The 14207-nt window shown below is 48.5% G+C and overlaps 1 protein-coding gene and 1 pseudogene across 5 annotated transcripts in view; one reads left to right on the top strand and one right to left on the bottom strand.

The window, feature by feature from the left end:
- Window positions 1–14207, bottom strand: part of LOC135918847 (glutathione hydrolase 1 proenzyme-like) — a 607262-nt gene that overhangs the window by 222516 nt on the left and 370539 nt on the right. For all 5 annotated transcript variants that reach the window (XM_065452525.2, XM_065452527.2, XM_070525368.1 and 2 more), the window contains one exon: window positions 2517–2806. In XM_065452525.2, coding sequence (XP_065308597.2) covers window positions 2517–2806 — 290 coding nt within the window. The remainder of the gene's footprint in view (window positions 1–2516; window positions 2807–14207) is intronic.
- LOC135918853 (U2 spliceosomal RNA) lies at window positions 2033–2204 on the top strand (annotated as a pseudogene).

The raw sequence follows: 14207 nt of genomic DNA, 5'->3' as shown, positions 1-14207 counted from the left end.
TTGCTTAATGAACTGGACAGGTATAGCTTTGAGGGCGCTGACGCATATGGAAGCATTGCCTTGTTGGGGGGGCACGAGGCTCGTATTTCCAGTCTATACGTTTGCCTCGAAATAAAATACCTGATGTCGAGAAAGCGTATGCTTTCGTGAGTCAGTTACTCATGAGTTAAAACTAAAAGGGACAAGCCCTGACGGATAAAGGATAGTGCGCTTGTAGCTAGCGTCTCTATATACCCGAACCTGCAGTCAAGAAAAAATTTTAAAAATCATGCACGTACATAAAGGTCTTTACGATGCTAAATTCATGAAAGCGGCTATGGAAGCCTTTGTCCAGTTCAGCTAAAAATAAATAGCTCAGAATGGGGGCGATGCACGAGCCGATACATATCCGTTCCTTCTGTACAATTGGCTGGTTGCCCCGTGGGATAAAAGTGGACTGAAGACAAAAACTGCCCAGTTCAAAAAAACAAAACACTACATGACACCCCCGCCTCATTCATAATGGTGACACTTCCAAAGCTGTCAATGCACTTCTGTACGCATGAGAGCAGACAAGGCTGGGGTAAGGAATAAAACAGATCCTTGATGTCATTTGAAAAGGCCCCGAGGTTATCGTGTGAGGATGACCTCAGGTAGTACAGAGCCACATCAGAGTTCTCGACAAGAAACGGGTCACTAAAGTGGAAGAGATTAAGCGATATTTGCAAAAATAAGGCAATAGTCTTCCGCCAAGTGCCTTTTTCAGAGACGAAAGCTCTGAAAGGGGTGTCAACCTTATGTGTTTTAACACTGAAAAACTCATCGAGGCAATCTCGATTACTCGCCCCTATACCTTTGAGAGCACCATCTAATTTTAACCTGCTGCTCAGTTTTTTAGCCTTTGATTTTTCTTTTGAAATGAACCAGTTTAAGCGTTTTGTACTTATTCCAAAGCTTTGTGATTGAAAAAGCCAAAAGATGGCACCGCGAAACTTCCCTCTTTGTGAGCAGGCAAAACACAGATTATCCTTCAGGAAGGACAAGGCTTGCTTTACAGATACCTTTGGTCTAGGGGCCCTGCTACGGTGTAGAGCGTCCACACCGTCCGACACACACCACACACAGCCCTCATCTGAAGCACGCTGGGCAACGTGTCTGACAAGGCCCAGAAGTTCCGGGGCTGTGCTATTCCTTTGAACGGTGAACTTGGGTCCCAAGCCGAGCACCTTCTCGACGGCATGAGGGAAGCTGACGTCTAGAAGGAAATGAATGTTTCCTTTGGACGCTGGGTACTTCTGAGGAAGGTCCCGATAAAGCTGTTTGAGTGGGAGCTGCCACAGGAATTTAGTGGTCAAAGGATCCGATGATTCAGTGCAAACAGCACAAAACAATATTGCAACTATGAGCTCATGTGTCTGAGCCTCTTCTTCGTCCTGGTCTTGGGCGCAAAAAGCTGTATCCACTCCGTGAAAGTGGTTGACCGGGGAGGCTGCGTATGTGGGCCCCTTAATGGCGAGCTGTCTATTGCCGTGTCAAACGACGAAGGCACATAAATTGGAGTCGAGGCGCCACTAGTCGCGCCTTCACGATGTTGAGCCTCGGAAGAAGATGAGGCTCCTGGGGCTACACATGTCCATGTACTGTTGCCAAAGGAGGGACGACACAAATCCCAGCACGTACAACAGAAACGTACCTCACCGCACTCCTATAGCCCACACTGCTTTACCACAGCCAATGCGATTGTGCGTTAATGAACGTCCATCAGTGTAGTAATGGTTGTGAGGTCACTCGAAAACGACAAGCGATCACACACAACACAGGTCACACAAAACCGTTTCCCCATGAGCCCCGTCTGAAACCTGGCCGCTGCTACGGTGAAGAGTTCCAAGTTTGCGGGATAGGGGCCACATGAGTGCTTTGCATTTCTTGCCGCCTCACGGTCTTGGGGGACAGCACGCTTACGGGACCGCCACCATGGGAGAGCGGAAGGAAATGAAAGGAGATACGCAAGCGTTTGAAAAGCCATCTAAGCGAGGGCGGAGCGAACGTAGACATGGTCGGCGCGGGTCAAAGTGCAGCATCTGTTCTTATCAGCTGATAGGGGTTGTATTTGGAATTCAGATATCAAACCTATTTTTGCAAATTGGCGGAGTGCTTGTAGCCTGCCTCACCTCCACCACGTGTAGGCTCGGTATTACACTTTCGTCGGGATTCGCCCACATATGGGGAGAAATTCTCTATCTACACGGCACGATAGACGCACGCATTTTTGCCAGAACCCAGCCATAATAGTCTTGCTGTAAAAGATTGCCTATTATTAGCAAGATTGAATATGCCAGCGATGCAGTTTTGGCGCCAAAACAAGAAGTACGCGCGCTTCAAAACCTACTAAAATCACGCCAAAATGAGCCATAATCATGAGCCAATAAATGACTCAGGAATCTTTGTAGTTCGTTACTTCCTCACGTTTCAGTAACTTCTGCGCCGCGCATAAGCGTAAGACTAGGAAACAAGACAGCGAGTTGTAGTCTACTTACGGCCGAAATATCGATATGCTCTGGGTCTCCAATTTCCATACGCCCGGCGAAGGCGAACTTGGTGACCTCGACGAGCCGGTGGAAGGTCTCGTCGTTGTCGGGCAAGCTCTTTACCGTGGGTGCCTCGGGATTTCGGTAGCTGTCCATCACCGCGAGCATGAACGCTGTCAAGATGCCTCCGGCAGGAGGTGGTGGCGCCAGGACGGTCACGTTGTCATGGAGTACTCGACGCAATGCGTCGTCGACCTTGACGGTGTAAGACCTAAGGTCCTGGAGCGTGATCAGACCACCTGGGAATGCACATGCCAAATGTACAGTAAGCAGATTACGTCGGATAACTGATATCATGAGATAAGGTGTTTTAGCATTCTCATCCGGCATCGTGAGCATATTCTTTCCACATATACGTCTTAGAGGTCACCATGTTTAAATCATGTTTTGGGGAATATTGGAAAATATGGCATTTATTTATTTCTTGCTTTCACTTTTTTGATATATTCATCCTTAATTTCATATCATTTCTTGTTAAGAATACTAAATTTACACGCTTATCACAAATAATTACTATTAACATACAGGAAATTATTATAAGTAAAACATTAACTTCTCTTGAATAATGAACACAACTATATCATTACGATATCATCGGTAGACACTCAAGAGACGAGCCACCGCGAGAGCAACGACGCAGTGGGTCTGTGCCCTTGGGGCGAGCGAATTTCGGCCTGACGCTCTCGCTCCAGTCCAGTGCAAATAGCCTGTAAATAGCCTCTTCCATCTGTGTCTTGTTACACGTAACATTCTGGTGGAGGTGAGCGATTCCCGTCCTCGCCACAGAACTCCGGAGTGGTCGATACATCCAGCATGTCACCACGCCTCCCGGTGACGAGACCGCCTCTGCAACGGCTTCGGCTTGTCTCACGACTGATGACTGCTGCAATCGTCATGGTTGCCCAATATCGCGACCTTGGTGTGTTCTCTGCCCTGGAGGGACAGGACGTTGACGAATGAATCAAGCTGTGCCAATATGCCAGCGCTAATTACAGGTGGGACGCAACCATTATACTCGCCAATGTCATCTTTTATCTCGGCGGCACCCCATGCGTATGGCGCCAGACGCATGACGACAGGATTATCAGTTGGGACAGTTTGAAAGAAAAGCTACGGCAACTGTTCGGCGACCCCATTGGCCACAAGGTTGCCGCGAGAAAGGTTCTTGCGTTTCGTGTTCAGACATCTACAGAGCCGTACGTTTCATGCACCCTCGACGTCTTGGCTTTACGCTGGAAAGCTGACGATGCTATGTCTCAAGCATATAAAGTGCCACATGTTCTAAAAGGCATCGCCGACGACGCTTTGAATTTTGCTTGTTTTCGGCAACGTCTCAACAATCCACGCCATCATTAAAGAATGCCGTCGCCTTGAACAAGCTAAGCGCCGCCGTATCACACACCACATCATGCGGCTACCCAACACTGCTGCGGCATCGACATGTGAGCGTCGACCGCGTCAGGCCTGAGGCCGCCTGTTTGCCAGCTTTCGCCGCGACACCTCCCGATCCGCCAGCAACCACTATTGCGATGATTCAGGCTGTAGTCAGACAGGAATTTAAGAGCACGGGTCTCCCTGTGCTCAACGACTCAACCCAGCATTCCACAGTTCTCTACCGACCCTCCTGGTCCCCCGCAGTCCTTTTCTGCCATATCTCGCCGCAACCCGTCCGAATGGCGCACGCCTGATGACAGGCCAACTGCTTCTACTGCTGTCGCAGCGGCGACGTCGCTCGTATCTGCCGCAACCGAAGGCCACCACCTCCTCAGACATACACCACCACTTATTCCAGCAACTTTAGAGCTACTGTTCCCTATGCCACCCACCATGAACCCACTGCCACTGATGCCCCTGCTTCAAACCTTCGCTACAGCCGCTAGCCCTCACCTCGGCGCCATCAGTCCCGTTCGCCCCAACCCCGCCGCTTGTCTTCGCCGCCTATCGCCTCCCGGGCCCAGTCGGAAAACTAAGCACTGCAGCTTCTGGAGGTTTAGCTGCGTTGTTGGCCCTGGCTTCAAATCCTCTGCTCACGTTACCTACGAACCAAAACCTTCTTGACGTCAATGTTGACGGCTATCCTGTCACTGCACTCATCGATACAGGCGCACATCTTTCTGTTATGAGTGCCGCCTTCCGACGACGACTCAAAAAGCTCCTCACCCCACCGTCGGCACGCGTCGGCAGCATTGCGGATGGTGGTACTGCGCCTAACATGTGCATGTGTACGGTGCGTGTCAGCATCACCGGCCGTCACGCTCCTGTCCTCTTCACCATCATTGCTCATTGCCCCCACGGCCTAATTTTCGACCTGGACTTTCGCTCCGTGCATTCTGTCCTTATTGACTGCTCTGGTAGAACCCTTCGCCTGATGTTGCCGATTCTAACAGAACCTGCTGACGCACCCCAGTGCCGCTTACGCCCCATGGGCTTTTTTCGCCTGCCACCATAGTCAATAGCGTGTATTGAACTGTTGTCTTCCCCACCAGTTCCTGATGGCGAGTACCTCGTCACTCCTCTGCCCCACATTCCACTACATTACGACGTTACCGTGCCTTACAGTATACTTAATATTACTGCGAATCGCCCTCGCACACCTATTTCTAACTATGGATTGGCAAAGCAAATTCTATCACGAGGTATTTGCCTTGCCAAGGTTGATTGTCTCGGCGATCATCATGTGGCAGCGTTATCAACCGATGGTTCTTGCGAGCTTCGCAGGCCCCTCGCGCAGCCTCGTGCGGCGATTCCAACATTAAGAAAATGGCTGCGACGGACCTGTCCTCCACGTAGGCTGAATACCTTTTCCAAGTATTATCGTCCTACCGAGACATTTTCGACTTAGACGATTGGCCTTTATAGGCCGGACGCTCGCGGTGAAGAATCGGATTCTCACTGGCGATGCTACGCCTATTCACCGATGACCGTATCGAGTTTCTGCGTCAGAACGCCGAGTAATTCAAAGTGGAGTGAACAAAATGCTAGATAAAAACATCATTGAGCCTTTTTCGAGTCCCTGGGTACCACATGTGGTGTTGGTTAAGAAGAAGAACGGCACATGGCGCTTCTGTGTATACCACCGTCACTTGAACAACATTACTACGAAGGATGTCTACCCGCGTCTTTGTATAGACGATGGCTTGACTGCCACCACGATTACAGCTATTCCTCTTCTATTGACCTTCGTTCCGGATACTGACAGATTGCTGTTGACGATATGGAGAGAGAAAAACCGCGTTCATCACACCTGATGGTCTATACCAAGTTAAAGTAATGCCGTTTGGATTATAGAACACCCCTGCCACATTTGAGCGTATGATGGACTCCTTGCTCCAAAGTTTCAAATGGTCCACATGCCTCTGCTACCCCGACAACGTCATCGTCTTCTCGCCAACGTTCGACACTCACCTTGAGCGTCTGTCAACTATACTTGATGTATTTCGAAAGGTGAAGCTGCAACTTTACCCGTCCAAATGTCGTTTTAGCCACCGTCAATTATTATTCTGGGCCATCTCGTTGACGTTTCCGGAGCAAAACCAGATCCGGACAGAACTAGTGCTGTCCGAGACTTTCCGGTTCCCAAGACAGCCGCAGACGCCCGAAGTTTTGAAGGACTATGCTCGAACTGTCGTAGTTTTATTCCAGATTTTGCGACACTTGCTAGACCCCTGACTAATCTTTTGAAGAAAGGCGTATAATTCTCGAGGGGCACTTCAGAAGCCGCCGCCTTCTGTCGTCTCGTCCCTCTTCTTACCTCACCACCCATTCACGCCCACTCCGACCCTGATGCTCCTACAGAATTGCGTACAGATGGCAGCGGTCATGGCGTAGGTGCCGTCTTAGCCCAGCGTCAGCGTGGCCAGGCACACGTTATCGCTTATGTGAGCCGCCACCTAGCATCATCGGAGTGCAACTATTCCATTACGGAACGCGAATAACTTGCAGTTGTCAGGGCGGTTGCGAAGTTCCGTCCTTACCTTCACGGTCGCCCTTTTTCCGTAGTAACTTACCACCATGCTCTATGCTGGTTCTCATCGCTAAAGGATCTTACAGGCCGGCTTGGTCGATGCGTTTTGAGGCGATAGGAATTTTTATATTCCGTGGTCTATAAGTGTGTATGCCTGAACCAAGACGCTGACAGGTTGCCGCGTTAGCCTGTTGACGACTCTGACTCCTCCAATATTACCAGTGCTGCTTGCGTATTCTCTGTATCACAGCTGCTTCATCTCGTCGACGAGCAACGTCGTGACGCCTACATCAGAGCACTCATCGACCGTTTTGGACACTCTGCGGCCGATGCCACTCTACGCCTCTTCGTCCTCCGCGATGGTACCGTGATAACGTCCATCCGGACGGCTCTGAGTTCCCTACTTGTCGTACCTAAACACCTCCGCTCCACCGTTCTAGAAGAGCTTCATGACGCACCAACGGCAGGACACCTCGGCGTATCTCGAACCTATGACCGTGTACGTCGCCGTTTTTTCTGGCTCGGCCTTGCCCATTCCGTACGACATTACGTCACCGCTTGTGAACTTTGGCAACGACGCAAGAAGCCTTCCCAGCTCCCCTCTGGTTACCTGCAGCCACTCGCCATCCCTGCCAAGCCCTTTCATCGTGTTGGCTTAGACCTCCTCGGCCCATTTCCGGAATCTACATCAGGAAGCAATTGGGTTGCAGTCGCGGCTGACTACGCGACCCGCTACGCCGTAACCCGCGCTCTGCCGACCAGTTGCGCAACTGATGTTTCGGACTTTTCTTCTACATGATGTCATTTTGATGCATGGTGCTCCGCGTCAATTGCTAACAGACCGTTGCCGTACGTTCTTGGCCAAACGCATTGACGACATCATGCGGGCCTGCTCCATATAGCATAAGTTTACCACCTCCTACCACCCTCAAACGAACGGCCTCAACTAAGCGTTTGAACCGCCCCCTTACAGACATGCAATCGAAATACGTTTCAGACGACCACCATGACTGGGACCTGGCTCTGCATTACATTAACTTTGCGTACAACTCTTCCCATGTCGAAACTGCTGGCTTTTTCCCGTTTTACCTCTTTTATGGCTGAAAACCGACGCTACTACTAGACACTGTGCTTCCGTCCACCACAGCTTCAACTAGCGCTTACGCCCGTGATGCAATCGCCCATGCTGACCATGCCCGTCCACTTGCGCGCGTTCATCTACAAGTGTCTCAAGACTAACAGAAGCAACGCTACGACCTCAGTCACCGTGATGTCCATTTTGTGCCCGGCACCCTCATGTTGCTTTGTTCACCATCGCGTAAAGCTGGCCTTTGTGAGAAATTGCTTTCCTGTTATACAGGCCCATATCGGCTGCTCGGCCAAGTGACCGATGTCACCTACTAAATTGTTCTAGTTACGCCCACTACGTCCTCCGCTGTGACAACCAGTGACATTGCCCACGTCACTGGACTCATGTCCTACAACTCTTGACGCGCCTTGCATATTTACCAGCACCGTGACGGTGCTTTTGCCGGAGAGTGTAGTATTACGATATTATAGGGAGATACTCTAGAGTCGAGCCGCTGCGAGAACGACGACGAAGTGGGTCTGTGCCCTTGGCGCGAGCGAACGTCGGCCTGGTGCTCTGGCTCCAGTCCCGTGTAAACAGCCTGTAAATAGGCTCTTCCGTCTGTGTCTTTCTACACGTAACAATATCATCCATGCATGTTGCTATTCTGACACTGTCATTTCTTTCGTATCTAACTTGTTCTCAATTCATCTCGCTTGACTGAGACATTGTGTCAGTAGCTTGGATGATGGCGTCATGTTGTACAGCCACGGTGAGGATCCAGAAATATTTGAAAAAGTGTGAGTCCCGTATCGAGGTCCTTATCAGCGCGCGAACATGGGCCCAGAAATGTCAGAAACACTAAGATCATGTGTATCAGGCATTGGGTGCATGGCAAAAAACCCCAGGTGGTCCAAGTTAATCCGCAGCCTCCAACTACGGCGTGCCTCATAATGAAAGCGTGGTTTTGTCACATAAAAGCCCTTAATTTTATTCTTTAACCACTCAATTCACAAGCATAGCGGTGAGCGTGGTTACTAATGATTGACGTGCGTCCACAATTTATATATGCGCATTCCGGAGCCATCGTTGCCAATTGCCCTAATGGGGGTCTCTCCAATCGTTCCCGAGTGACCGTGCTGCCACGATTTCTCTCCTTCCATTTTTACTGATCGGGCCGACCATCCTGACAGTGGTGTTACCTAGTCGCGATAGCACGAGGTTATTGCATTTGTCCTGATACCTTTCTCACCCACCCTCCTTCCTCATTTTCTTTATGCTTTCGGTTTTGTTGAAAAGAAACGTCAGTGCGTGCGCAATAAAGCTCGTGAGTGAATATTTTCTTCGAATAACGTAAGTTGCAAGTGAGCGTCCCTTTCTGGTCCTCTTTCTTTCCATACCACTTTAGCGCTTGCCATTGCACCAATATACGAGAGTCCGCTCGGCGCTAGCTAGAGGGCTATGAACATACCGATTAGTCGATTTTGTGTTTACCGTTACAGAGCTTGTGACTACATTATCGTACCTGTTAAGCTGGGGCCATATGGCACGATTTCTGACGCGATTGACGCAAGGCAGAGGGGCGTGGGCGTCGTTTCGACGAACGCATCTACGGAAATCGCGTAGCCGCGTTTTATTGTTGGGAGTAGAAAAGAACGTGTCACGTCGCGTTGCTGCGATCGCGCCCACCAATGAGAGTGCAGCGCGAGTGGCACGTACCGCTATACGTCACGCTTTAGTTCCATCAATCCCACCAGACGGTGTTGCCTTCTGCCCACCTTGGCTGAACAGCGCGGCGGAACATCCGGCAAACGCAACGCAGCCAGCGCGCACCAGTCGGACTGATGCAGGTGTTGACGCCGTAGCGGTAGCGCGTTTTCGCGTGCGAAAAGCGCGCGATGCGGTTGCAGGTTTACTCGTATACTAGAGCGCAGGTGCCCGTTGCTACGTTGAGCATCGGCACCCGCGTCCCGAGTTTTGTTATAGAGTTTCATAAAATAATTATTGTATGCAATTCTATGCCTAGGTGTAACCCAGCGAGCGAGCACATCAAAAGACGAAACAGAGAGAGCAGAGTACAGCGGGGGATGAAAGGGCGCGAAGGAAAGTGGAGAAGGAGGGAAGAGCGGAACCGTGAGGCGGAAAGTGGAGGAGGAAGGTATGGCGAAAGCGTGAGAACAAAAGCGGAGTGCCGCGCAAGACGTGTTCTGCGTAAGTAAGTGTGTGGTCCTGATCCCTTTTGACTCAGGGCAGGCGTTCGTCGACGCCGCAGCAGACGTAGAGAGTAAGGAAAGACAGAGAGTAAGACGTAAAAACAAAGGAGAGAACGAACATAAAACACAGTTTCGTCACAGTCACAGTCTTTGAGATTGTCTGGCAGGTCCGGCTCACTGTACTCCACTCACCTCGGATTTCACTAAAGCCGGGACGATCCAATCCGCCATCCATACTTGGGGCAAGTCAGCTCATTCCATCTATAATCTCTCTCTCTCTATATATATATATATGTGTATATATATATATATATATATATATATATATATATATATATATATATATATATATATATATATATATATATATATATATATATATATATATATATATATATATATAGCTTTTCTTGGAACCAGGTGAGACGCATCACAGAGTATTACGGTTTCGGCCATTCGCACTTCCGAGTGAACGCCTCAATTTGGACATATTTAAGATTTTTAATTGTGCATATTTACTGCGGCCGCCTTTCACCCCGTTGTATTGACACAATGTGTAGCTTCCACCTTCAGTACATAGCTTCCTAAATTTCCTATAACGGGCGTGCTGCATTCAGGCCTCGGTGGCAGCGTGTCGGTGGAAGCGGCGGATATGCAACTTCAGGAAGTTCGAGAGAACATGGCGGCCGATGCCGGCTGCGTGTGAAAGGCGGTTGTGAGAGGAGGCAATGTCGCTACTTGAAACAAAAAAAAGTAAATCTAGGAACTTTAGTGCGACACAGCCGGCGTCGCATACATGGCCGGCCATGATCAACTGTAGCTCACGTTGCTGGCCTGGTCGGCGGCCTACTGCAGCCGGAGTTTACTGTTGCTGTTATAGGGTGGCTCTAGCTAGACGATGCCTGCTTCAGGTATTGTGCCGGACCGTTTTGCTCGCCTGCCCAGTCGTTCCCCCTATCTAGCACCGTCCTCCTCCTGCACCCCAGTCCTCCTCTGTGTGACGGGTAAGCGCTAGGCTCTAGGCCAGGTCACAGGATCGGGTACCTGCGGCAAACCATGGACATTGCTGTAAAACCTAGAGGAGGGTTTCTTCTGGTGCACCGCACAAGCGACACGTCGGATCAACGCCGAATAGTTCGGGCTTGAAACACCAGTTCGGGCTTGAAACAGAAGGCCGCTGACTCTATCTCCTCGGTAGTGTGATGACGGGCACGGTTCCGGCTTGTTGTAGTAATATAGTGCTAGGCTATGCTTCTTTGGCAGCTGTCGTGCGCCGTATAGTTGTTTCTACATCATTGATGACGTTTAAGCCCGCCTTTCGCCACTCTGTCTCCGTCTTAGTTTCGTGTTCTTTTGAATTTTGGATGCATTTCGCTATAGGGACGTGTATTTCGGAATCCAATCTGTCTTGATTCTTTTGTATATTAGGTTTAGGTACATTCTGCGACTTCCATTTGTGTTTGCCGTGAATTTGAGCGTACCGGCGTATTGTAAGTTGTACATCGCCTCGCTTGCTTCGTACGAGTACCAGCTCATTGGCCCGCTGACTGCGGCATTGCCAGGAGTCACGCTACCCTAAAGCACCCAGCGCCCTAGTGCTGCTTGGTGCAGCTCCAGGAATGTTATCGTTTGATGGGGGTAGGCCAGCACATCGTATGCGTACGTGGTCGATGGTGTGCCGATTGCCATTCACAGTGTACGTCCAACAGTGTATGGCTTGCATGAATGCCTCGCCAAGTGTCAGATCAAGCCTTTGAGGAGATGAGATTTATTTACGAATGCGTTTTGGTGCAGACCCAGGAAATTTGGTTGGTCGCAGAGAGTTACGCCGAGGTATATGTATTGCCAAGTTTTCTTGTTTTTTCTGGAGGTTCCTTTGGAGAGTGCATTCGTCACCAGTGTTGCTTGTGCTTATTCCCATCCGCAGCGTTTCTTTCAGTGTTAAACCTGAGCTGGTGTTTGGAGTTCTACTGTGAATTCGGCTAGCAAGTTCAAGTTGAACTTTTATTCATCCACGATGTCAGTTTTAGAAAAAATTGTATACAAAATTAGCACTGCACAGGGTGTCCCAAAGTTAGAAACTGTCAGGGATACTCCCATACATGAACGAAATGAAAAAATAAATGATATACAGCTAAAGCATAGGTTACGGCAATTTTACCGACAATTTGATAAAATAAGGAACAGCGCGAAAAAACAAGAAAATATAAAGCTGTTTAGTAAGACAGAAATTGCGAAGAAAACGTCTGTAGTGAACAAGCAATTCAAAGTTACAATACAATAAAACATAGGAGTAATATAACATGTAGTATAATAGCTAAGTCAATTATGATTACAATCACAAAAGTCAGTTAGGATGAAGAGAGTTGCTGAATAAAATGTTTCTCAACTTGATTGTTCAATATATGCTCTGTGGGTGATGAATGAATGGTATGTGGAATAGAATTCCACAGTTTTAGTCCCGCAAATATGGTAGTGAACTTACCATAGTTTTTGCGCACTTTAGGTAAAAGACGATTATTGAGTTCAGAGAACCTAGCAGTGTTAGTTAACCCAAGGTTGTCACGTAGTTGTGACGGTGAAGAAAGCAGCAGTAAAGCTTTGAATAACTTAATTTTTTATTGGCCGAACATGAAGATAAAGTGCGCTGACTTTTATTCATGATCAAATCGAAGGTTCCAGAGTAGTCGCTGGTGTCCACGTGTCTTCCAGAAAGCACTACACAATTAGCGTCACGCATACAATCAGACTACACAAGGTTCAGTGACAACAGACAACGGTTAGAACTATCAACAACATTAAAGAGACTTCCAAGACATGCAGGCGCGTCTTGCGCTGATCGATAATGTTTACCATTTGCTAGCCAATGAAAAGCGGTCACTGGATGAAGATACAAGCGCAGTGGTTGCTTAGTGTTTTTGATGTTGCGCTGCTAAGCAGGAGGTAACGGAATCGAATCGCGGGCACGGAGGTGGCATTTCGATGAGGGCGAAATGAAAAAAAAAACAACAGTGTACTTAGATTTAGATGCACCTTAAGGAAGCCCAGGCGCTTAAAATTTTTCTGAAGTCCCCACTACGACATGCCTCAAGATAAGATTGTGGATTTGGCACGTAAACCCCATAATTTCATTTTAACCTCATGTAGTTAAAGCAAGTGCACTTGTCAAGCATCGTGCCGAACCTGCGAACAGACATGAGCAAAAAGTAGCCCAAAGTACAAATACTAAATAAAAATAATAAATAAAGCAAACTTCCGGAGTTCATTAGCACCATAGAGTTTCTCACTATAACACCTAGAGGGTAATCTGGCGCCACCGTCTATGGGAGTTTCTTAAGGGGGCACCGTGCCGTCATGGGAATGACGGTATATGTGTCTGCGAGGCTCATGTTCGCTGGTGTTGTAAGAGGCTTCGTCTAAAACGTGGATATGGCTACGCAAACAACGCATTTTCAAAAAAAAATATTCACAAAATGTTTGCATTAACGCATATTACATCTTTACTCACCCACGATGCATGACCAAGCGAAGAAAAGCAAGAGCAGACGACCAACTGTTTCAAAGCGAGCGCGAACCTTGCCGTCTGTCCTCCTACTTTAGCGGCCCGCTGATACTTTTTATGTAACATGTAGTCGTACACACAATAACAAGCTCTCATAGTTAAACAAAACATGTTTTCGTGTAATAATAAAGCTAAAACAGCTTTTCACGTGCTGTTTTAGTAGAAAGTGAATCATTGTGACAGACGGAACGGTACTTGCCAAGCGCGTCTTCAAGCTGTCCTATCTCTACGAGAACGATGCCAATCCGAATCCACAATATATCGGCATTCCCATGCATACCACAGCGCAGCAGCGCCAGATTTCCCTCTAGGTTATGTAGTGAGAAACTCTATGGTTAGCACTAGTAAAAAGGCTTAAGCGCACCACGGTGACCGATTCAGATCGTGTGGGGCACTGCTGTGATTAGGTAACATCGTCTGGCATTACGCCAGATGGCGAGGATCCAAGGTATCCGAGGTTGCGTCGCAATAGTTTCTTACCGAGTTCTCGTCGACGTGTGCGTATATATTAAATGGTATTAGGGACAAACGAAATGCTTATTCTAGTCCTACCTTTTGGTCGACTGTTTTCGATCTAAGTTCGCGGAGTGTGTGCACCGTTGTGCAGCCCGTATGTGGGTCCTTGAGAAGGTCTATGCTTTTACGTTCTTGTCAGATGTCCAGTAGTTTTTGCCAAAGCATCGAGTAGGTGACACCATCATAGTCATTTTCCGTGTCAAGGAAAGTCAGATGTAAACTTGACCTTTTTTTATTTTTCATTTCCAGAACCTGGGTGAGTGTGAATATAGGATCACTTGCCCTGCAGTTTCGTCTGAAACAGTTTTGGGATTAA

This window comes from Dermacentor albipictus, chromosome 9 (assembly GCF_038994185.2).
Source record: "Dermacentor albipictus isolate Rhodes 1998 colony chromosome 9, USDA_Dalb.pri_finalv2, whole genome shotgun sequence".
In the NCBI taxonomy this organism is placed as follows: Eukaryota; Metazoa; Arthropoda; class Arachnida; order Ixodida; family Ixodidae; genus Dermacentor; species Dermacentor albipictus.
Note: the sequence above shows the minus strand (reverse complement) of the source record. Positions and strands in the feature narration are given on the sequence as shown.